This window comes from Culex pipiens, chromosome 2, assembly GCF_016801865.2.
Source record: "Culex pipiens pallens isolate TS chromosome 2, TS_CPP_V2, whole genome shotgun sequence".
In the NCBI taxonomy this organism is placed as follows: domain Eukaryota; kingdom Metazoa; phylum Arthropoda; class Insecta; order Diptera; family Culicidae; genus Culex; species Culex pipiens.
This window is the reverse complement of record NC_068938.1, coordinates 17,586,646-17,612,105: the sequence shown is the minus strand read 5'-3', so window position 1 is coordinate 17,612,105 and position 25,460 is coordinate 17,586,646. Positions and strand designations below refer to the sequence as shown.

Below are 25,460 nucleotides of genomic sequence, written 5' to 3'. Positions count from 1 at the left end.
AATACCTAGCAAAAATTGTTATTTGATTATTGATATTTATCAACGGTAATCAGCAGTAATCTTTGAAGTTATTGCTCAGAAATGACTTTTGTTCATTTTTTTTTTAATTTGTATTCAAACAAACCAAGAGAAAAAACTAAGAAAAATGAGGTGGACATTTTAATTTTCTTTTCATACGAGTAATTACATACTCTTTTTAAGCATATGTTCCAAAAAAACCATCCTTAAACTATTAAAAACATGTTTAACAACATTTTGTTTTCCACAGCCTTAGCTATTTAAAGTTTCGTTTATTCGAAGTAAGATTTTCCAAAGGTTTCAACGAAATCAAAGATTTTTTTTTAGCCACTTTTGAATCAAGCCACTTTTGAGCCACTTTTGAATCAAAATAAGACAACGAATAATAAATTGCGAATACCTATTATGGAATGAATAAATTACAGTTAAAAGTACCTTTTTGGATATCCTTGAACCTAGCACAGTCACGGAAGTGTCGTTCTTTGTTCATTGCTCATCGCTAACAATATTTAGAATTCAGCAAATTCAAAACACGACCTGTTATCATCACGGAGGCGCTATATTTATAGTTGAGTAATCAGTGCCACGTGTCAGCCTGCTGCCCACAATCGCGTGCAAAATCTCGGCCCAATTATGACAGCGTTCGATTCCAGAAGGAATTTGAATAACAAAAATGTCAGAACTAGAATTTGTTTAGTCTTTCTGGGTAATGATTCGCTTGAGCAACAACAACAAAAATTACCAAATCAGATCACTCATTTCACAATAACTGCCGATAGAACGAGCAAAAAAGTGTTAATTATTCAGATCATTAGTCGGAGGTCGTGATTATGGCAGTTTGCAGTAGTTCCTGATGGTTCCGCAGTCTGCCTTCTTCCGTACTACAAGCGCATTATTCTGCAGCATCTCTCTCTCTCTGCGCTGTTATCAGTTTCCCCGTTGATGCCGTTTGTTGTTGCCGTGGCGGTCATGCATGCAACCCGCCTGCAATTATGGCACTCCGGGTCCAAAGATCCAAAGCACCCATCGGCGGCAATGACGAAGCAACTAACGATCGTGCAGTGGACCACGATCGTGAGTTATTTGAGTGACCGATCGTAACTCGAAACAATATGGTGTGCCGATCTATTGTGTGTGATTGTCGAGTTGAAAGTGTTTGCACCATTTGAATGTTTTTGGTTCGTTTTATATGTTTTCTTGTTAAAATTTTAAGATTTTCCTGCAAAATAACCGTTTCAAGCTGCAAAATGAGAGTAATCCAGAATAAGCTCGATGAAGTTGAAGGTAAGTCACGGAGCCGGTCGAACTTTTTGAAGGTCCAGCAGTCCATTGACTGCCCTTGACAGTTTGGCTATCACACACGCACACGTTTGTTCTAGTTCCTCTCGCGACGACCCTAATGGCGGATGGCCAGCGACAAAGTAAACAAATCGCGACCAAGTGATAAGGTGGTTGGTTGGTCTAGATCGGACGGAGCGAAGAAGTCCGTGGAAGAAAATCCGTCGTTTGTGGGAAGCAATGTTCGTGCCAAACTTGGGAAGAATAATGGCAAGAAATTGATCTTACTGGTTCTAGTTTTTTCCAGCTTGAAGTTGTGAGTTTAGTTGAAGGACAGTAACGGCAAAAAATATGATTATAAGAAACAGTCCAAATAATTTGCTTTTTTCCTAATTGCTTTAAATAAACTTAAACAATTTATTTTATTTAGGTTGACATCAAACCTGAACGATAACTTTAGCAAATTTTAATTTTTGTTTTAATTTATGCAACTTTTTAGATTGGCCCATTTTTTGTCAGTTTTGGTTTTCATTAGAACATTTACAGAAACTTAGCAAAAAATCACGTATTTTAGATGGTCTTGTCAAAAACTTAAAAGGCATCTAAACTTCTTTTGCTTCGAAATTTCGTATCAAAAATCAACTTTTCACAAATATATTTTTTAAGTTCTTGTTTCAATTTTCATTGAATAAAATGTACTCACCTGGATTACTGAATTTGATTTATTTTATGTTAGCACATGGTCATCCCTTCTTTGTTCGGTTACATGCATTAAATAACATTGACAAATTATAAATTTAATTAACATATTGTTTATTTATTTCAAATTTCAAACGCTGAAAATCTATTAAAAAATATATATATATTATAATCGAAATGACCAGAACATGAACAGAACTTGCAATATTACAACATGATTATGGAACTATTTTTGGATTCCATCTAGAAAACCTCATTTTTATATTTGTTTTTCTATCAAAAGCTATTTCTCAGTAACATTGAAAAACTTGCTAACTTGGGCAGAACCATTTTGTTCTCTTACTGACATGGCTAAAATGATGTCAATATTGGTCAACTAAATCATAACTTAAAATAAAATAAAAATTAATATCGTTTTAATAATTTATTTTCTGAGACAAAAAGTAAAAAAGGAGGAAAGTCCTTTCGAAAAATTATTATTTTTTTTAAACTCATCGGCAATTAAACCAAATTCTTCAGAAAATTGCTTCTCAATAATTTCGAATCTTTTTCATTTTTACATGACCTTTCCTTTAATTTGTATGGAAACATGCATGATCGAATAAATGAAGAAAAATTTCTTCTTTGGCAATACCAAACGTGTATAAAAAGTTTGAAGCATATAATGAATAAATATATATCTGGATAATTCTCCGCCAACTTACACAGCAGTTGCCCCGACCCCTCTTCGATTTGCGTGAAACTTTGTCCTAAGGGGTAACTTTTGTCCCTGATTACGAATCCGAGGTCCATTTTTTGACATCTCGTGATGGAGGGGCGGTACGACCCCTTCCATTTTTGAACATGCGAAAAAAGAGGTGTTTTTCAATAATTTGCAGCCTAAAACAGTGATGAGATAGAAATTTGGTGTCAAAGGGACATTTATGTAAAATTAGACGCCCGATTTGATGGCGTACTCAGAATTCCGAAAAAATGTATTTTTCATCGAAAAAAACACTAAAATTTTTTAGAAATTCTCCCATTTTCCGTTACTCGACTGTAAAAAATTTTGAGACATGTCATTTTATGGGAAATTTAATGAACTTTTCGAATCTACATTGACCCAGAAGGGTCATTTTTTCATTTAGAACAATTTTTTTCATTTTAAAATTTCGTGTTTTTTCTAACTTTGCAGGGTTATTTTTTAGAGTATAACAATGTTCTACAAAGTTATAGAGCAGACAATTACAAAAATTTTGATATATAGACATAAGGGGTTTGCTTATAAACATCATGAGTTATCGCGATTTTACGGAAAAAAGTTTTGAAAAAGTTGGTCGTCATCGATCATGGCCGTTCATGGTCACCCGCGACAGACACGGACGACGAAACAAAGAGAAACGCAAAAAGTAACTTTTTCAAAACTTTTTTTTTCGTAAAAACGCGATAACTCGTGATGTTTATAAGCAAACCCCTTATGTCTATATATCAAAATTGTCTGTGAGATTCGAAAATTACATTAAATTTCCCATAAAATGACATGTTCCAAAAATTTTTACAGTCGAGTAACGGAAAATGGGAGAATTTTTAAAACTTTTTTAGTGTTTTTTCTATGAAAAATACGTTTTTTTTCGGAATTCTGAGTACGCCATCAAATCGGGCATCTAATTTTACATAAAAGTCCCTTTGACACCAAATTTCTATCTCATCACCGTTTCAGGCTGCAAATTATTGAAAAACACCTCTTTTTCGCATGTTCAAAAATGGAAGGGGTCGTACCGCCCCTCCGTCACGAGATATCAAAAAACGGACCTTGGAATCGTGATCAGGGACAAAAGTTACCCCTTAGGACAAAGTTTCACGCAAATCAAAAAGGGGTCGGGGCAACTTTTCCCGATTTCGTGTGAGTTGGTAGAGAATTACCCATAACCATTGCCTGTAATTTAAATTTTTTATCTAGTGTTTTTGGCAGAGGTTTAAGATGACTTATTATTGATATTTTCAAACGCTGATAATTTATTTAAAAAAATAAATATTTTAATCGAATTGACCAGAACATGAACAGAACTTGCAATATTCCAACATGATTATGTAACTATTTTTGGATTCCATCTAGAAAACCTCATTTTTATATTTGTTTTTGTTTTTTCTATCAAAAGCTATATCTTAGCAATCGTTGGTCTAATCTTCAATGCTTTTTTTCAGAAAAATGTTTAAAAAGGAAATTTTCAAAAAATAAAATTAAGAATGGTCAAACTTCTACAAGTTTAAAAGCACCTTATTTAATTTGAAAATGAAAACGATTGTGAATGATTTTCAATAAATGTTTGTATTTTGATTTCAAATTTAGTTTTTTTGCAAAGCAAAAACTTGAAACAAAATGTGCAATTTTCTGAGTACAGTGTGTAATAAGGCTTTTACAAATTTTATTTTTTTCAATTGATCTTTAGTCCAAAATCAAAAGTGGACTGGAAAATTGTTTTTTGAATTTAATTACTTATTAAAATCCTTTAAACAAACTTTGAACATTTTCAACTAAAAATTTAAAGCTCCTTTAGCTTTGAAAAATCAATTTAAGAATTATGCATTTAATGTTTTTTGAAGATTCAAACAAAATTCATTTTGATCAGAAAAACATATCTGATAACATTAATCGGCCTCTAATCCAGTATCGATCTCCCTAATCCCTCAATCAACTGTCGCGCTGCTACTCAATAGTGACAAATCCGTGTTCCGCGCTAATCACGTAAAACAATCACAGCACCTCAACGCCACTGTGTGATGGTTCGGGTGGCCGTTATCAGCATGTTAGCCGCCACTGATAAGCCCCTGGCAGGAGCCATTAAATATGACTTTGACTGAGGAGGACCGTGTTTGCATCGTCGCAAGTTACGACGACGTCCCCAAAACAGATTCCACCACTCTGATGAGGTCGGTCGATCGTTGTTGTTGTTTTTGTTCGCTTTCGTCAATATTGTTCCTCGATCGTCCAGAATCATCACAGAACCGCGGATTGTTCGTAGCTGACCAACACCACCACCACCTAGTGGCTCTGATTAGCTCGGCCGTAATCAGTACTTGCACAGTACACTCACAGGAGTGGAAATCACAGAGGCAGCACGCGTACGGCTTAATCCGAGTGTAACTGTAACGCTGTTTGACGAGAGTCCTTTATCAGCGTCGGACAACATCGTCGAAAGTCAGTTGAATCTCAACTGCCCTGGAGGAAGCACCCTAAAAACCGATCCCCTCAGTGGACACCGAGTCCGGGCAGTCAGTGGCTCCTTATCTCCTTCGCGAACCTAACGGAACTCTGAAGTTGTGCAACTTTTACCCGGAAATCTGCGCCAAAATATGTGTCTCTCTAGCGAATTGTGATAGCCAAGTGGACCGTTGGACTACCTAGTGTTAATTGAGTGAAGATTTAGTTAATATCAGTTCATAAAAACACCCAAAAATGTCTACGTTTAATTTGCTCACCAAAGAAGCGGCGAAGGCAGCGGCGATGGCCAACTGCGAAATCACCATCACGAGCCCCCAGGAAGCCAACACCAAGAGCAGCCTGATTGTGGTCTCGAACCGGTTGCCGTTCGTGCTGAAGCGGGATCCCAAAACCGGAAAGCTGAGCAGACACGCCAGGTGAGTGGAAAAAGGGGACGATCGTCGTGGCGGGAAAAGCGGAGGAAAATCCCCTTAGTAAAATCGTAGTTTGAACATCAGAATCTTTACGTGCTATGGATAATTTGAGAAAATATCTGAAAATCTTTTCTCTTAAGATCAATTTAATTTAAAATAAAAAAAACAGAATTTTTCCACAGTTTTTAGAAAACTGCAAATTATTGGTGATCAAAAAGATCAAAGATTTTTTGTTTAGATGGGCGTATGAGTATTTTTTTCTTTGAACTGATGTACTTTGATGAATGTCAATTTCCGTGTCAAATCGATAAAAAAGATGTTGAATTTAATGATTTTCGCCTCATTCGAAATTTTCAGAGTTGTATTTTGTCAGTAACAAACTACTTTCCTGCAATATAAAATCAAATACGAAAAGTTTCCTTTGGTTTCTTAAAATTTTGTCACTTAAAGTGATATTTTATTTTTTTCCAAAATCATTTCAGGTAATACTCAGGATTAATAATCATAAAAATTGAGTTTCTAATAAAATTATTCGCTCTTTCGTTTTAAAATACATTGGAAGAAATCGATAGTAGATATCAATGGATTTTAGTTGTTTTTGCATTGATTGCAGAATTATAAGATTTTTTGATCGCTTGATTTCTCAAGTTTTTTTTAAATTATTTTTGGACCGTTTTCGAAACCTTTTCTGTATAATTTATTCTGCGGAAAAGTAGTTTTAAGCAGCACTTTCAGTGCTAAAAGTTTTTACTTTTTTCAGTGCTTAAAGTTTTGTTTGAATTAAAGGTAATGCGAAATTTGGCGTATAGATTAAACGAGAAAACGTAGAGTCATTTGCACATTTTTGTTGTGAAAAATAAAATAAATTTTCTTTAAACATTGAATCAGCACTTGTTTTGCAAATTGAAACGTAAATTCTGTTATTTTAAAACAATAAGAAACTTTCATGACAACTTTTGCTGCTCATAAGAAAAATTTATCAATTGCTGTTAAAAAAAACAAGTTCGAAGGAAATGTTAATATTAATTTTTACAAAATACTTGCCATTTTTATCATGAATAAAAATAAAATAAAAAAACACTAAATCAAACCAAATCTGCCCTTCATTACATGAAAACTTGTTGATTTGCCTTTCAATATTGTTATCTTTTCACAAACAATATATATTATTTTTATTATTCTGAAAAATAAAAAAATATCATGAATTTTCAACATTATTTCATAGACTATGTAAAGGGTAGAAGACTTTCATTAAAAAAAAACTTTTGAATAGCACCCATCATGGGTAGATGAAATTAAATTTTACATAAAAAATAACGATTTAACTTTAAATAACAGGAACAGGAAATTTAATATATATGTTCGTTTATTCCAATTTCTGAGCAAAACTCGAAAAGATTTTTTTTTTATAAAAATCAAAGTGTTTTCAACGTTTAAAATTTATCTGACTTTTTGAAAAAATATATCTTTTTGATAAAGGCAGATGTAAACATTGAGAAGAAAAACCCTTTTTAATTTTTTATTTAGATAAGGAATACAAGTTTACAAAAAGTTTTTTTTCGCATTCAAAACAACTGAAATCATATGTTTTGTTAAGCTGCAATGCAGTACAGATGTTTATTTTGAGTTTTAAAACATTTCTTTATTTTAAAAACAATAATTAATTCAAGCTTATATCTAGCCGTGCTATCAGAGCTTGTAGTAAACAAGTAATAATAGGTAACATGCAAACAAAAGTTCAAGGATGCTATACATTTTGGAAAAAAAGTTTTTACTTAAAACTATTTTTGAAAGAAAACAAACTTTTTGCTGTACAAAACTGTAACTTACATTCAAATTATTTATATATTACTCCAAACAAAACACGAAAATCACTAAATTTAACGTTTTTGACAAAATATGATTTGTTTCTGACTTTTGTAACTTTTAATATCATTTTTATATTTGTTAGGTAGCTCTTCAGCCCAAATAAAATTTATTTAATATATTTTTATTTTATTTGGACGCAAATTTGGTATTGGCCAAGTTTGAATGGTTCCCAAAATTTAATTTTTTGAAAAAAGCTGTTACTTCGGATTTACGGATGGTTCATCAATAATTTTTGCAATTTCAAAGTTGGTTTTGTAAAACTTTTCGATATATTTTGACAAAAATATTTTTAGACATAGGACCTTAAATTTTTGAAGCTAAATTATTAAATTCTCGAAAAAAAAATCTATATAATTTTAACAAATTACGTCCAGGTGAGCTTTAATCGGTTATGATGTCGAGAAGGTAAGATTTTCCTCAAGTGTTCATAAATTTCAATTTTTGGGGCACCTTCACTTTGCTATTTATATAAATACGTTTCTTTTTAACAATTTTGGTATTTTTATTTTATTTTGAGTTTAACTTTCTTATGGAATTGCTGTTGCGAAGTAATGACTTTTCAGAACGAGTCGTACATTTTCCTATGAGTCACTGCAAGTTTTATAATTACGACGAGTGCAAAAAAGCGCGTTTTTTTGCAATTCTGTTGTGCATACTATAAATAAGATTTTTCTGGCAACTCAGTTGCATATGAAAATGACCTATAAATATATGAATTCTCATAGCTCAGGCAGAATCTTATTTTATTTAAAGCTTTTTTTTTTATTGAAATCATTTGAATTTTGATGAATTTTTGATGTACAAAACCGCAGAAAGCTATTTTTTCGTCAAATTTTATATTTTTTGAAAACATATAATTACATATCAACTATACGGATTGATAATGCATTTTCCAATGGTTTTTTTTTTAAATTGAAATGTTGGTTGTCTGGCTCGTTCTTTCAATTGTTACATACAGTCATCCCACATATTCGGAACACCCACAAATTCGGAACACTTTTATGATAATTTGTCAATAGCATGCCAAATGCATCTTTTCTGTCGACCTTACTATTTTTAGAACCTTCATTTGGACATTATCTTGCTATTTCACTAGTAAAAGTAGTACTTTTTGAACAAAAAACTTCATTCCTAGACTATTTTGTCCAGAGCAGCAAAACACTGCCACCAAATGGCCTGTTTCATAATTGTGGGATGTTATTGTGCCTCCCACAATTGTGGAACACCTGAATTTAACTGATATTTTCACAAAAAAGTTATCAAACCATGTATAAAACATCACTAAGCTTGAGTTTCATTGGTTTCAGTGTGTGAAGTCATTATTTGGTAATAAATATGTACTCCTGGAGAGATCCAAAGTTTGTTTACATTCGTAAGAAAAAAAGTGTTCCGAATTTGTGGATTTCAAGGGTCAAAGTAATTCTTCAAAAACTTCATGTAAAAGTTAAAATTTGCAGATGTTCGATACAGCATTAGAAAGATCACAAGAAAAGCTTTCAAATGAAGGTAAAAGCGAATCACTAAGTTCAATTATCGATGTGCTATGATTTTTTGAACATTGGCCGATCTGGAATCCGTTCCGAATATGTGGGATGACTGTATTTCAATTTTTTGCCACTTTCGACCTCGGCTAGATTCGAGGGACAAAAACTTAAATATTTGCATCGGCCTAACTGGAATTATTTTAAACAGGATACTAAAAAAAATCTAGATTTTTTCGCCTTATTTTTGCTTCGATGTTCCTAATCACAAAAAATGTGTTTAATCAATGTTTGAACATGTTTTATAACAACAACGTCGTAATTTTCCTTCAACATTTATATAACTAATTCCAAATCTGGAAGCATCGTTACTCAACAAAGCACAACCGTTTACGACCCCGGTTATAGCAACAATAACATATTTTGATGCTTGCCACCAGCTTCTTCCCTACGTCACTGCTTATCAAACGCTCTTCTGACCTAGTGGCCCATACAAAAATATGTAATAATTATTTATTCCCAGCCCAAACCCCGCAAATCAGCTCGAAAATATTTTAAAACAGCTTCACCCTGTTATCAAACAAAAACAAAAAAAAGGCCCCAGAACACCTCTGACCTTGCTCTGCCCAAGTGTCCAGCTCCGTTCCGTCTGGAGCCGCCGCGATTTACGTCAGAACACAGCTTCACGACCCTCCCGAGTGGTGATGTGCGGACTTCGTCATCGTTTTCTATAATTCTAATACATTCGGAGCACGCCTTCGTCCTACCTTGTATCACGTGATCATCAGGCAGCAGCTGTCTGATTACGTGCGCGCTGCACTTTTGCCTTATCAATTTATTAGCCACTATTTCTCTAAACACTAAACACCGTGGTTTTGTTTTCCTAAAGTGCAACGCAAAAATTCTTCCGCTATTTTGTTTGAAACTTTCCAAGTCTCTCTTGGTGTACACGCTGATAAGACCGGATTAGCGACCTGCCAGCGCACAGATTTACGATTCTAACCAGCGTTTACCTTCTTTCTTTCTTCTCTTTTGATTTAGTGCCGGCGGTTTGGTCACTGCAGTTGCACCGGTCGTCATCAAAGGTCACGGCCTGTGGGTGGGATGGTCCGGAATTACGCTGGAGAAGACCGACGAGATTCCGGAGTCGGACCCGAAGGATTGTACGCCGACGGCTGGCCTGCTGTCGGAACAGGTCGTTTCGGTGAACGTCGAGCCGGTGCTGTTCGACAGCTACTACAATGGATGCTGTAACGAAACGTTCTGGCCACTGTTTCACTCGATGCCCGGTCGGGCCAAGTTCGACGCGAATAACTGGAAGTCATATTACGAGGTGAACAAAGAGTTTGCCGCTCAGACGATTCAAGCGCTCGAGCGATGTCTGGAAAAGAAAACCAATCCGGGTGTTCCGATCATCTGGATTCACGACTACCATCTGATGCTGGCAGCGAACTGGATCCGCGAAGAAGCCGACGAGAAGAATCTGCCCTGTCTCATGGCGTTCTTCTTGCACATTCCGTTCCCACCGTGGGACATCTTCCGTCTGTTACCCTGGTCGGACGAGATTCTCCAGGGAATGCTCGCTTGTGACATGATCGGCTTCCACGTTCGCGACTACTGTCTGAACTTTGTCGACTGCTGTCAACGGAATCTCGGATGCCGTGTCGATCGCAAGAATCTCCTCGTCGAACACTGTGGACGTTCTGTCCGTGTTCGACCACTCCCAATTGGGATCCCATTCGATCGATTTGTAGATCTAGCCAAAAAAGCCAAGAAGCTCATCAAAACCAACCAGAAAATCATCCTCGGTGTAGACCGTCTTGACTACACCAAAGGACTGGTCAACCGCCTGAAGGCGTTCGAAGTTCTGCTCGAAAAGCATCCAGAACATCGCGAGAACGCCACCCTCCTTCAAATCTCCGTCCCCTCTCGAACCGACGTCAAAGAGTACCAGGAGCTGAAAGAAGAGATGGACCAACTCGTGGGCCGCATCAACGGCCGCTTCACCACCGCCAACTGGTCCCCCATCCGGTACATCTACGGCTGCATCGGCCAGGAAGAGCTCGCCGGCTTCTACCGGGACTCCTCAGTCTGCCTGGTGACCCCCCTCCGGGACGGCATGAACCTGGTCGCAAAGGAGTTCGTTGCCTGCCAAATCAACGAACCAGCAGGCGTCCTGATCGTGTCGCCGTTTGCCGGCGCTGGTGAAACCATGCACGAAGCGCTGCTCTGCAATCCGTACGAGATTGAGTCCGCCGCGGAGGTGATTCATCGTGCGCTGACCATGCCCGAGGACGAGCGGTCGCTGAGGATGGGTCGCATGAGGAGGCGGGAGATGCAGCAGGACGTGAACAGCTGGATGCGGCAGTTCCTGAAGGCGATGGACTCGCTCGAGGAGGACGAGATCGGGACGACCACCATGCAGCCGGTGACGGTGGATGACTTTGACTACTTGCTGAAGTGAGTATGCTTGGTGGATTGTTTAAATTGTTTTGAAAAAAGTGGCCGGTTGGGAATGATACCTTTCAGAGCCTTAAAATGACTAATCTTTACTACAATCCCCAACCCTTTTCGCAGCTACGTCGGCTACAACCACAAGCTTGCGCTGCTGCTCGACTACGACGGAACGCTGGCCCCGATCGCGCCCCACCCAGATCTGGCCACCCTTCCCCCGGAGACCAAGAACGTCCTGCAACGACTGTCGAACCACTCGGACGTGTACATTGCTGTAATTTCGGGCCGAAACGTCGAAAACGTCAAGAAGATGGTCGGAATTGAGGGCATCACGTACGCCGGTAATCACGGGTTGGAGATTCTGCACCCGGACGGAAGCAAGTTCATCCACCCGATGCCGATGGAGTACGAGGACAAGGTGACGACCTTGCTGAAGGCACTGCAGGAGGAGGTGAGATTCTAGGGGGTTGAAGTTATGGTTTAGACTAACTTTGTTCTGATTAAAGGTGTGTCACGATGGAGCTTGGGTGGAGAACAAGGGCGCACTGCTGACCTTCCACTATCGGGAGACTCCGCTGGAGTTGCGTGCGGATTTGGTGGAGAAGGCTCGCCAGTTGATCATCAACAATGGGTTCCGGGCTGCCGAGGCGCACTGTGCTGTGGAGGCGAAGCCTCCGGTTCAGTGGAACAAGGGACGGGCTTCGATTTATATTCTGAGGACGGCGTTCGGAGTGGACTGGAGCGAACGTATCAAGATCATCTACGCTGGAGATGATGCGACCGATGAGGATGCAATGATGGTAGGTGTTTGAGGAGTTTAGGAAGTTCAGGAAATTCAATTTTTTCTTCAAAACAGGCCCTCAAGGGAATGGCGGCGACGTTCCGCGTCACAAACGCCCAGATCGTCAAGACCTCGGCTGAGCGCCGGCTCCCGTCGACGGACTCCGTGCTCACGATGCTCAAGTGGGTCGAGCGACACTTTATGCGCCGCAAGCCCCGCTCCAACAGCCTGACCTACAAGAACCGCAAGAAGGACTGCGTCAAGATGCAGCTGGCGTTCGATCTGGTGCCGAACCTGAGTCCGGCCAACAGCGCCGCCAACAGCTCCGACGAGCGGGATTAGGATATTCTATTAGAGCTGTTTTGTTTGTTAATGATTTTAACATAGGAGAAAAATGTTTTCAAAACTAGAGTGGTGAAATATGATTTTACCGTCGTGGCTGCTGTTGCTGGTACATTTAGTCTGATATTTTATTCGTTTTGATTTTATGATTAAACTAGTTTGTAAGGAGAATCCCCCTCAAAAAGACTTTCTTTCAATCCGAAAGTTCAAACCCCCTCCATTTTCCAAGTACATTTTATAGTTTTATTGTGTGCAAAGGAAATATATCATACAAAAATGGATGATCGACAGCGTGTCATGTGATTTTGACAGTAGCGGGGTTAAAAAGCGTCTCACTGTTGCCTCGAACTAAATATTTACATACACATCTGCTTCTACGTCATCGTTTTCTTGGTTACACTACACAGGACACAGGACTCTAGCTACACACTCAAATCGAGGGTGGTTTCTCTGCTCAGCTATCACTCGTTCTCTCGCTCAGTTCAGTTCAGACTTGGCTTGGCTAACCCTTAGACGTTACTGTGGGCCACTACCAGCCACGAGATGATGAAGTAAAACAGAAAGATCGGATAGACGGCCAGGGCCTTCCGGTTGGCGGGCTGGCTGTCACCGAGGAATATGATGGAAGCTGAAATGGAAGGATTTTTTTTTGGAAAATAATTTGATTATTGCTCAAGCTATGATTTTTTTAAACTGCACAAAATACAGAGGTCGAAAAAACTTTCAGTTTTCAAGTTAAGATTACTCTCGGATCCTTTTTTAAGAAAAAGATTTAATTTTAATTTGTATATCTATCATACTCTCATAACGGTGTACATCAACCAGATCTTTTGCATCAAGATTTTTATTACAGATATTTTGGTTTCTTCAAAATTATAGGATCTATCGATATATATTCCCGTTTCCCGGGAAATTTAATAATATCCCGGAAATTCCCGAAATTTAAGCGGAAGTATACAACTTTTGGAAAATAAAAAAAATAATAAATGGAGAATCTCAACAATTTTTTTCTCAATTTCATTTATTGTTCGATTCTTATAAAAAAGAATTGATCAAACATCAGAAAATTTTAAATTTAAATAAATTTGATTTATTTGAAAAAAATGAGTTAAATGATAAAAAGCTTAACTATTGTGCTCAAGAGCTTTATTTATGATACGATTTGATGTTATTAAATAAGAAAAACTATACTTTTACTTTTTTTTTTTTTTTTGGGAGGGTGATCCAGCCGCACATCGTTGATGACGAAACCTCTAAACTGGGCCCTCGTCCTGTCACGTCCGTCAGTAGTCTTGTCGTACATTACAACTAGAATCAGATCTGCCAATGAATTAGTACACTTCGACCAAATAAATACTGACGCTGTATGGATCTGACTCAAGAATAAATGCACAGTTGTGTGTTATTCATAAGTCCAAAAAGTTCAATTATTCATATAAGTCCAAATATTCATTTGTGGATAACTACATAACTTGAATTGAATACAAGATTTAAAGCAACCTATCCGAAAGCTACTCTTATCTCAAATCCCCGACATTTTAATTATTAACCAAAAAAAAAACGTTTCTTTTAAAACCTGTCTGGCTTCTTTTAAAAAAACAAAAAAAAACAGTTGATATTTTACAAGTCGTGAATTGAAAAAGAAACGACCATTTGATCGTCAGAATTCCAGTAGATCCTCGATTCGCAACAATGATCGATACAATCATAATCCGACAACCGTTAGTTCAACAGATCAACGAATTTGGTCCGATATCATTTCACTATTGATTGATCGAGACTCTATGAAAATTTTGACAAATAAGAATGGTTTTTATGCTACTTGAATGAAAATCACCGATTCTGATAGAATTACTAAATTCACTGTTACTAATATTGTCCCTAAATAACTAAAGGCAAAGTATAAAAAGTTGATATTTATAGTTAAAATCCTAAATTCTACAATCACTATTTTTTTAAACCCGCATCCTAACCTGACACCCACATTAAGATAGGGAAAAATCACATATGTAGCGGTTCATTGTACAAATGTGATATTTCCACTATCAGAGAACCTCCTTGTCTCGATGACAGCTTACCGGCCATCGATTAAGCCCTGAGACTACGCCAAAGTGGGTTCTCGCAGCATGAAGTGGTGTCCATGTGTAAAAATGGAAGCTTCAGCAATATACTGAACACTTCGATTTTAATTCCACATCGAATCAAATCATACTCTTTGCCAAACAAGCATCAAACCTATGACACTCATTATGACAAAGCCCAGGGAAGAAAAACTATACTTTTACTTGTAGTTTAATGAGTTTTTACATGCAAAAAAAATCAAATTATTCGCTCTACAGCATTGCCTTGGCGTTCCCGATTTCGGGATTCCTACTCGAAACTAGGTGTCCGAAGGCTTGATTGTTGAGGCAATTGCGAACCTCTTTTTACACCTAAGCTTCCATCCACCCCGGGATTCGAACTGACGACCTTTGGATTGTGAGTCCAACTGCCTACCAGCGACTCCACCGGGACAGGACCCAGGGAGACGACTCCTACACCTGGACTGAGCTATCGACCTAACCTCTAGGTTAGACCGGGGCCAACATTTACTTCCCCATCCGACGGAAGGCGTGATCAGACAAATCTCGTCTCAAAATTTGCCACCGGGACCTTCTGGGATCGAACCCAGGCCGACTGGGTGAGAGGCAATCACGCTTACCCCTACACCACGGTCCCGGCAAATGCAGTCAAGCTATTAATTGATCTTCACACTTATTTCAACCATTAGTGTCGCTGTTTTATAAAATTTTGATGCAAAATATTAGTCAAAGCTAAAACCATAACAATTTTCAAAAAATTTAAAGATTTCCGGGAAAATTGTTTAAAATTTACTGTTTTCCGGGAAATTTGTAACCCCGGGAAATTTGACGCTCTACCTAAAGAATTGGATACAAGATTATTTACAACAAAGTTTGGTCCGTTTGTTTCACAATTTTGGAAACAGAAGAAAACAATTTTCTTGAACTTCTCAGTTGTTTAAAAAATAATATTTCGTATTTTCAACACAAAAAAACATTACTTAATCCACCGATGGTGGTTGGTGCCTTCCTCACAATTATGTACCTATTTGTTTCTGTAGTAAGAATGTCAAACCTACAAATTTTATCTAAATTTTACTTCTTACAACATATCTACATGGAGTATGGGGTCTAGAATCCCAAAAATCATTGGACGTAATATTAGAACAACACCTACGGGGCTGTTTCATGAAAGTTGTTCACTTTCAATAGTTATATTACTTTAAAGTTTTTTAAGCCTCAAGGCAGTAAAAAAATATATCTGTTCATTTTTCCCGGGAGTTTCAAATCAACAAAAACCCGGGAGCCAGATCTCCGGATAGATCCGAACAACTTTTTCATCAAAATATTTGAGATCCGGCCTCTGAAATGTGTACAAATGACACTTAGGTGCTCATAACTAACGTGAGATAGGTCATAAAAATTTCAGCATTTTTGTATGACCCAATTTCTCTGCAAATCTGTTAAAACAGATATTTTTCAAAAATCGATTCACCTATAAGGGTAGGTCAGTTCAAAATCTATACAAAAACAAGAACTATTTCAAAAACGCAATTTTCAGCAATAGAATATTTGAATGTATTCAGAATCTGTTAAAGACCGATAAAACTCAACTTTATATGTATAAATCTCTGATGGGGTAACTCGGTTTGTACTTTTTTTTTTGCTAAAGCCGTCTTTTGAACATTTGAAAATACACGTTTTCAATCATTTGTAGCTTCAATTTCACAGTACTAGCTGTTCATAAATAATATTAAATTTCAAAATATTTTAAATTTAACTAATTCCTTAAAAGCGCTCATTCTCATTTCTAGCTTGTTTGTAGCGAGATATTAAATTTCTTGAATCTGTTTTGTGTTTCAAACTTACCGTAAGTAGCCCACCCGAACCCACCGCCTGCTACGATCAACCGAAGAAAGAACAGGAAAGTCGTTTGCTCTGCTAGCAGGATTATTCTGCACACCAGCAGTGCCAGGGCACAGGGTGTCAAACAATATCCCAGAACGCACACCGACTGGAAGATTGAGCTAAAAGTAGTTAAAATTTGTTAAAAATATTAAAAATTTAAAGAAAGAGATTTTTCCTACATATTCCCTCCCAGTAGCTTCGAGTTGAGCGTCACAATCATCGCTCCGATCCACACGATCACGAAAACCTGCGCAAACTCCGGCCCCCCATCGTACAGCTCGTCCCCAGTCCCTTGCAGAAACGTGGCCATAAAGGTGCACAGTATTAGCGGACCCCACAGGTCCCAGTCCTTTAGCAGGGTCTTCTTCTCCCTTGGAATAAGTACGTGGTAAAATTTGACGCCGACCGCCTTCACGTCACGGAGCTTCAAAGTTGAAAGATTGTTAGGTTGATTTTATTGTAAAATTGTGGAATTACTTACGAATGTGTCTTTGATGGGTTCGTCAAGTGTGCTGAAGTTGGGCGCGGACGGATCCGTCGTGTTCCGACTCGCGGACTGGACCGACATTTGACCTTCCATCGATTCCGTCGCCGAAGCGTAGTCATCGTAGAGCTGTTTTGGTGAGTTTCTTGGTTAAAATACACTCCAAAACATAAACAATTAGCTTTTACCTCTAGTTTTGTTTCCGGTGATGACATTTTGACTATTTTAAATTAATCTTAACAATTTTATCCTAGGGAAATCCTCAAATTTTTACGATCCCACTCTATCACCCTTGTGCCAGCAAATTCACTCTTGTCGTCTATTTTTTTTCAGCCCTTTTGACAGTTCTTTATTTTGACACATGGGCAGTGATGCCGTGGCGTTCACGCAAAGAAGAGATGTTGTTTTGGTGCTGTGCTGCGCATGCTGATTGGTGGATGGCGATGGACGAGAGGGAGAATGAAGTTGCGAAAACAGAAAAGAAGCGAGAGAGAGAGAGGAGTTCATTTGAGTTGCGTACATTTAGGCGCTGTCAAAGTTGTGTTCCAGAGATTGACAACTCAGTGAAATTGAATAGACTGGCGTACCCCTTGCAGTATTCAATATGAATGATTTTTAGAAGAAGTTAAATATAAATCTTTTGATATTTTTTTTCTTGCAATGTTGACACTTTTAATATGAAATGAAATGTAGAACAGTCAGCCAAAGGTAACGTGTTTGTATTTTTGAAAAAATCTAATTAGGAAAAGGTATTTTCAAGATTCGGATGGTTTATTCTTTATAGAAATAACAAAAGATCAAGGTCTCGCGTTCTTGCAATCCAATCATTGAGCACGTGCTCCTCAGCCCATTAAGCTTTTTAAAGCGTTTTATTTGCCTCTCACTGTTGTCATTTAGATCGTTGAGATGAGTAAGCTTTCTTTCTAACGGTTTGTAAACATGGCATTGATAGAGATTAGTTAGTTATTTAAAAAATAGGTTTATTCATTCCAAAAATATCTCATTAAAATAACAATTTCAATTGTAACACTAAATCTGAACACTCAGCACCGACTTGTTAACACAATCACTTCGTGACCTTCTTCTCCAACCACTTCAACAGCTGGTAAACCGCATCAACCGACGGAATCCGGAAGTCCGCATGTGTCTCGACCTGCGGGTCCTTCGACACCCGGAACGACCTCCCCGAGCCCTTAATCGCTTGCATCACATCCTCATCGGTGGTGTCATCCCCGGCGAAGATCACCTTCCGTTGGCGCCAGTTCGTGTCGAAACTATCCGTCAGGATGTACTCCGCGGCAAGACCCTTGTTCCACTTGATCGGAGGCTTCCCCTCGACCGCAGCGTGAGCTTGGTTGGCCCGATATCCGTACGACTCGATGATCTGCTTGGCGCGAACTTCCAACTCCGGAACTAGCTTGGCATCGACCTGGCGGTAGTGGAAGGTTAACGAGACCTTCTTGTCCTCGACCCAAGCTCCGTCTTTGGCAAGCTCCTTGGTCAGCTGATCGATCATCTTGGTGAAGTTGTCGGCGATTTCCTTCGGAATGCCCTGATTGTGTTTAGTCCCATCCGGGTAGAGCACCTCCAGTCCGTGATTCCCGGAGTACACGATGTTCTCGATGCCGATCTTCTCCTTAACACCATACACATCCCTCCCCGAAATGACCGCCACGAACGCCTTCCCACTGTTGGCGATGTTCTGCAGGGTACTCTTCATCTGCGGCGTCATCTGGGTGAGGTTCGGATGGGCGGTGATCTCCGCCAGCGTGCCATCGTAGTCCAAGATCAGCGCGATCCGCTCCCCGTCGGCGATGTAGCTACAGATCAAAAACAAATTTCAGCATCACAAAGGACTACCACTTACCAACCTCAATTACCTTCCGAGATACTGATCGAAATCCGGCGTTGACATCTTATCTGGTGCGCTGTCGACATTGAAGTGACTTAGCTGCTGAGCCGCGCCACTGTCGGAACTCGTCGTCGTCGACGACTCCGTGCAGCAGCTATGAACAACAATCAACGCGACTAGCTTAACGATGACGTTGATAGTCATGACGACTTCAACTATACACAAACACCGAGGCGGAGAGACTAATCGCACTAAATAGTGCCGAAAGGAAGCACTTCTGATCGTAGCCAGAACTTGGCACCATTTGAGAATTTTCGGGCAATTTAGTCAACAGACGCGCTTTGTCTTATCAGTGTGAAGAGGCCAAATTTTTGGAACACTTCAACGTTCTAATGGTGCGTCGGAGTACCTTAAACTTCCTAGAACGATTTCTCTTCCATCAAAATGAGACCAGCTCTAACCTCCCCTAAACCCTAACCATACCGCACTATCAATCATCGTGTTAAGGAATATTAAACAAAACCGTTCATATTTGGTTGTTTTTATTTGATTACGAGATTTTGCACTGACGACGACGACGACCGGCCTGGAATAGAAACAAAATTCTTTCAATTAACCTACTTCTACGGCGCAGATGGGCTCGTGTGCCGGACTTGGAGCGATTCCCCGTCGACGACTTGAAGTTCTAGGTTTTGGTCATGATCTTCGGACCGGAGTCAATTAGGGAGCAGTGTTGGTGACGAGGTGGTGTTTTGTGTAGTTGTTTTATGACGTGCAAAGATTTTATTGCGATGAGTTTGTTTTGTTTGGATTGATAAGGGTTGATACAAAGGCTAATTACAATAAGTTAAACAAGGAATTGCCATCCGAAGGATTTTCAACACTTCTTGTTTCTTTGTTTATGATTGTTTTGATCTACTAACACAATCTTTTTATGTATTTGTAGTAAATTTGTGAGGTGACATTCTTATTTTTATTTTTTCATATTACATTTTTCGTTTTGTAAATTTTACAAAAAACTTATCATTTTTTAATTGATTTTCGTGATTAGCGACGGCCAAATAAACATTTTTTATAAGTTTTATAATAATACTTGAGATACTTGATTGCAAAACCGTATGTAGTGTTTAAAATATTTAAAGGATTTTACAACAGAAATAATGCCAATTTTATTTGTGGACAATTTATATAATTAATTATAACATTATAATTTCATTGTGAAACAGCAAATCTCTGCATTTTTTTTTGTATGTTGTTTTTGACTCAAATATTGTGAGGACAATTCCAATGACAAAAAGCCATTAAATGTCGTTGGTTTTCCAAACAAAAATTTAACGAAAGGAATGTTCTAATTGATTGATTGATTGTTGTCTTTGGCAAAGTTGAAGGTATTAGACCAGATTTCGGTCATTCGATTTTGTTTTATTTTTTAATCCGACTGAAACATTTTATGTGCCTTCGGTATGCCTAAAAACCCATTTTGCATCAACTAATGTTAGCTTGTCCATATAATTTTCCATATAAATTTGGCAGTTGTCCATACAAAAATGATGTATGAATATTCAAAAATCTGTATCTTTTGAAGAATTTTTTTGCTCGATTTGGTGTCTTCGGCAAAGTAGTAGGTGTGGATATGGACTACACTGGAAAAAAAAATGATACACGGTAAAAAATGGTGATATTTTATTTAACTTTTGTCACTAAAACTTGATTTGCAAAAAAAAACATTAATTTTTTTTTCATTTTCTGATATAACAGCAATTTCCCGATCTTTAAAAAAAATATTTAAAAAAAAAATTTAAATCAAGACTAACATTTCAAAAGGGCGAAAAATTCAATATAGCGCCCTTTTAAAATGTTAGTCTTGGTTTAAAAATTTTGAAAATATTTTTTTTCGAAAAGATCGGAAAATTTCACGAATGTTTCATATTTTAACATTGTAAATCGGACCATTAGTTGCTGAGATATCAACATTAGAAAATGGTGGGTTGTTTGGGTGAGACTTAGAAACATCAATTTTCATGTTTTTAAACCTTTGCATGGCAATATCTCAGCAACTAAGGGTCGTATCAACAAAGTTCAATAAAGCAAAGTATAGAGAATGAAAACGGTGCACTTTATCAAAATTTCACCGGGTTAAAAAATACAAAAATTATAATTGAAGAAAAAGGATCGTTTTCGTAGAGAATTGCTCATTAATGAGGACAAAAACTCTTAAGATTTTTGATTTGATTTTTGTTTTTAATAAATAAAAAAATATTTTAAATTTTCATGTTTTTCTTTTAACAAGAAATGAAGTTCCCAAAATCTGTTTTTGTTTTTCGATATAAATCCGTAATTTTTTAGCCATTAGGTTGGTACAAATATTAGTAAAAATTTGTCAAACAATCTTTTTTTTTTGAAAACTAAGGTTGGTACAAATATTTTTAATTGTTTTTGTCACCCCCCGCCCCCTTCAAAGTCAGCCCGAAAAATCAAGGGCCAAAAATCTCCAAAATTTCAATGGAAATCCAAGTTCACTGAGTTGTCATCAATTTGAAATGCATTGATAAACGTTTCAAACCGATTCAAACATGTTTGGGTTATTCAAAAATCTTAAGAGTTTTTGAAAATTTTCAGTGTACAGTACCACAAAAACTTTGTTTTTTTTTTTTGCTGTAATTTTCTGTTTTGTCAATTCTTACATTTTTTGAAAACTAATGACTGCGAAACAACTTAACTAGAGTCAATATATTTTAAAACACTTTTCAAATGTTTCAAATGTTAAAACCTTGGCTTGTTATTTCAATTTTTTGCCCCCTCTCGACCTTTTTCAGAGCCGCGGGTCAAAAACTTGTTTAAATATTTGCATCAGCCTAATGTTTGCAAAACTACTAACTAGTGTAAAATGCAATTTTTGATACTGTTTTAACTCAAATGTTTTTGTTTAAATTATATCATTTAATTTTGCGATCGAAAAATACTTTTTTTTGACTTAATACATAATTTTCACGTTAAGGCATATAAAAGCCTTTTTAAGCCTATTTTATTGTTAAATAAGAATAATTTTAAATATTAAAAATGGACTTCACCAGTATTAATTTCCGAAAATATTCTACAGATTTTTTAAAAAACTTTTTTATTATATTTTTCAAAATATAGTCTGAAATTTAAAATGGTAAAAAAATCCAGAAAAATTGAAAATATTTTATTCGGAAAGATCCGAATATTATGCAAATGTTTTATCTTTCAACCATTTAAAATCCAAATCCGAATAATTGCTGACCCAATTTATTTTAAAAATAAAGTCGAATTGGATGACACTTAGAATGTAAAAAATAAAATTTTAGTATTTGCAAGGCTGCATCTCACCAACTAATTGACCGTTATTGATTGTTCAAAAACAATAATTCTTAGAAGAATTTATTGAACAATACCTAACAATAAGACTTGACAAGATTGACAACATCTTTAAAAAATCCTGTTTTCAATAAAAAAAATATGTTTCAAAACGCTATAACTTGAAAATGATTACTTTTATTAGAAAAGTTATATAAAACTTTTCGATAACAAGTTTGATTTTGCAAACTTAATTAATAAAATTAAGTAAGGTGCCTCCCTTCTTAAAAAAAAAACAATAAAACCCAAAAAAATGAAGTAGTAATTCCGCATTTTTTAACAAATAAAAATATTTAGAAGTCGAAAAAATCTAAGGACCGATTTTTTCTGAAAATTACTCACTACCCGAGCAGACGGAAATAACGTGGGAATAACATTTTTTGATATTTGAAAATACTAGGCCAATAACATTTTATGTTATTTTTAACAAGATTTGTTATTCGCCATTATGATTTTTTTTTTTGGATTGTTATTGTAATAACAGACTTATAACATTTTGCGTTATTCTTCGAACAAATCTTTGGTATTCTTTTTTGTTATTTTAACAACTAATCCGATCATCCCAATAACAGTTGGAGTTATTCTTCCATAACAAAAAATGTTATTCCCAAATTGTTTTGACTTTCAACCAATATCAGACCAATAAAAAATTTGGTTATGATAACATAAACTGTTATTAAGCTCTTATGCAAAAATGGATTTTTCAAGAATATTCCATAACATTTTTTGTTATTTTAACAGCATTTGTTATTGAAATGGCATGAATTTCGTTATTACCGTCTGCCCGGATACACCTACAACTTTGAAAAATATACCAAAACGATCAGAAAATTACTTCATTGCATTCAGATTTTTAAAAATTTACGGAGGACACAAAAGGACTTTGAGCTAAATAAAAAAATCCATTTTCGAAATTGGTAGCGTTGATCATCAATTTAAAAAAAATAAACTCGCGAAAAATAGTTTTTTTTCTAAATAGAATTCTAGAGCTTTTTATTTTGAAAAGGTCCAATAAGATGTTGTCTTTCATATCGTCGCCATCGTGCTAACTTGTCGTACGTGCATTTTGGGCCAAATTGAGTTAAGAACGCCATTTTGTGCAGCTCACAATGCCTCATCTTTTGACCTTCACAGATCTCCAAAATTCGATTTCAATCCTGAGATATTCAACAAAAACCGAAAGAACTCCGTGCATTTTTGTCACTTTACATATGAGAGTAGTTTCAATCTTGTCGTGCTATCTTGTCACTCCATGAAAATTGATGTAAGTGCGACAAAAGGCCAAAGGGATTTCAGGCCAGGAAAGTCAGGATGCGTTTGTCGCACGTACAAGCTAGACTACCGCACCCATTTGAGCGTTGCTGTTTGATCATCTGAAAAAATATTTTATTTTATAGCAATTAATTATTCAAACATTAAAATTAAGCAAAAATGCTGAAAATATGTAAAAAATAAGCAAATCAAGGAGCAGCTTTTTTTTTCTTCGCGGATAGAAACTTTCTCATAACATAAGAAAAACTACAGCATTGAAAAAAATAACACATTTTTTTTTAATTTGCATAATTATGTAAAAATTACAAACAGAGTGGAAAAGTTCATCTTCACATTTGACTTCATATTTGAATTTGAGACAGATATAAAAAATGCATGTCAACCAGATCTTATCTTGTCTTCGGGGGATCTATTTTAATCTCTGACCAGGAAAAATAGAATCCGTACGAACACGTGTTTTATTCTTCATAACTGTCACACAAATACTTATCGCAGATCGATTTTCAACCATTATTTGTATTTCAACACCTACATATCGTTTCAACCATTTCCTCTTATTTGTCTAGGAAAAGCCGAGAAAGGCCTTCTTTTGAACTTGACCGTGATATTGCCGCCGGTGGAGATTATTGACAAACGAGTTTATAGACTTTTTCAAAAATAGATTTTCTTATCAATCCGAAATGGCCCACTTGAAACAGGCCTCAACCGAAGGTCACGCATTTCGTTGAACTTTTATGCTGGCGTCGCGGCGTCATTCCACCTGTGTGCACCGAAATCTGGGCGTCTAGCAACAGCCTATCGAAACTATATCAACTCTGATAAATGGGGTGCCAATATTTCCTCCTGGACGTTATCGCCAGAGGGAAGCCCGCCCAAATGGCCAACCGAGCAACATCATATTAAGGCCCCAACTATAGCTAGCCGTTCATAAATTATGCCAAGAAGGTTATTTTAGTAACAGGATTAGGGTTGCCTGGTTTGCATAAATAAAATGAAAATGTTAATTTAGTTTGTTAATCAAAACGGATATTTTTTAAAATTATAATTTTTTAGCACAAAAAGTAATTTGGGAATCTGGGGGTAGCCTTGTTACCCGTTTGAGTCACAGCCCGGTGGGAGTCAGTCACTTGTTTGTTGATATCAATTTACATAATGCTCATATCACCCGGGCAGAACAGCGACGCAGGTAAATCAAGGTGAAACATTCACGTAGCACGTAGCTTTCGCTGCGAAGCTCAACCACGTGAATGGGAAAAGCTAGGCAGAAGCTTTTTTCACACTTGAACGGTGTTTGCTTCGAGTGAGTCGGGGACGGGGTTGGCCATAAATTATGTAATTTTTATTGTACAATTTTTACTCTTAACAATAATCTACTTCATGAAAAATAGTTTTTGGGATAAATGACAATTTATCAAGAGAAAATCATGAATGGCCCCTCTCAGAAATTCATCCTCCTTTAACGTAATTAGAAACCTGTTGCCACGCTAAAAAATTGACACCGCGAACCAAATCCTTAATGACGCTCGCCGTTGCGTTGTTTTGAGAGCACGTGACGTTAAATTCCATCCACCCCCAACCCCCGCTAGGTCAACTGCTCTTTCATTCCAACGCAAAATAGATAAATATTTACCCAACAGCTCTCGAAAGCAAACCACCATCGAAACGTAAAAGTTTACCACAAATTGTGAATCTCTGGTGGGTGGTTGGGGATGAAAGTGTCTCCAATTTCCACCACCCCGCCCCCCTCATCAAATGGGAGGAAAACTCGGCGCCAAAAAATATCAAACAATTAATTAGAAATTTTGCCAAAACAACTTCAGCGAGAGCTGATTATCTTTGACGGCAAATATTGCGTCGAAGTTGCTTCAATTTCGCACTTTTCAGTTGTGACTACATTTAATCACGTCAAAGGAAAATTTTCACTCTGCAAGGTGAAGGATGTTTGTTTGGGGGTGCCCACGTGGGAAAG

The 25,460-nt window shown here is 37.0% G+C and overlaps 3 protein-coding genes across 4 annotated transcripts; 1 reads left to right on the top strand and 2 right to left on the bottom strand.

Annotated features, from left to right (window-relative positions):
• Positions 1-1,169: 1,169 nt before the first annotated feature.
• On the top strand, positions 1,170-12,708 carry LOC120419461 (uncharacterized). 2 transcript variants are annotated; one of them, XM_039582143.2, is made up of 6 exons: positions 1,170-1,302; positions 5,460-5,613; positions 10,002-11,420; positions 11,538-11,865; positions 11,921-12,214; positions 12,271-12,708. In XM_039582143.2, exons 1-6 carry the CDS (start codon positions 1,188-1,190, stop codon positions 12,535-12,537), a joined length of 2,577 nt encoding a protein of 858 aa, XP_039438077.1. In that variant the 5' UTR covers positions 1,170-1,187; the 3' UTR covers positions 12,538-12,708. The 2 variants fall into 2 exon arrangements, with proteins under 2 accessions (XP_039438077.1, XP_052563451.1); XM_052707491.1 differs by lacking the exon at positions 1,170-1,302 and having other exon boundaries at positions 5,166-5,613.
• Positions 12,709-12,757: 49 nt separating this feature from the next.
• On the bottom strand, positions 12,758-17,336 carry LOC120419463 (protein YIPF6). The gene is made up of 5 exons (XM_039582147.2): positions 17,178-17,336; positions 16,987-17,118; positions 16,685-16,929; positions 16,467-16,624; positions 12,758-13,165 (listed from the first exon to the last, which is right to left on the bottom strand). The coding sequence occupies exons 1-5, from the start codon at positions 17,202-17,204 to the stop codon at positions 13,047-13,049; spliced, it is 681 nt and encodes a 226-aa protein (XP_039438081.1). The 5' UTR covers positions 17,205-17,336; the 3' UTR covers positions 12,758-13,046.
• Positions 17,337-17,948: 612 nt separating this feature from the next.
• LOC120419462 (uncharacterized) lies at positions 17,949-19,140 on the bottom strand. The gene is made up of 2 exons (XM_039582146.2): positions 18,870-19,140; positions 17,949-18,809 (listed from the first exon to the last, which is right to left on the bottom strand). The coding sequence occupies exons 1-2, from the start codon at positions 19,043-19,045 to the stop codon at positions 18,056-18,058; spliced, it is 930 nt and encodes a 309-aa protein (XP_039438080.1). The 5' UTR covers positions 19,046-19,140; the 3' UTR covers positions 17,949-18,055.
• Between the last annotated feature and the right edge of the window lie 6,320 nt (positions 19,141-25,460).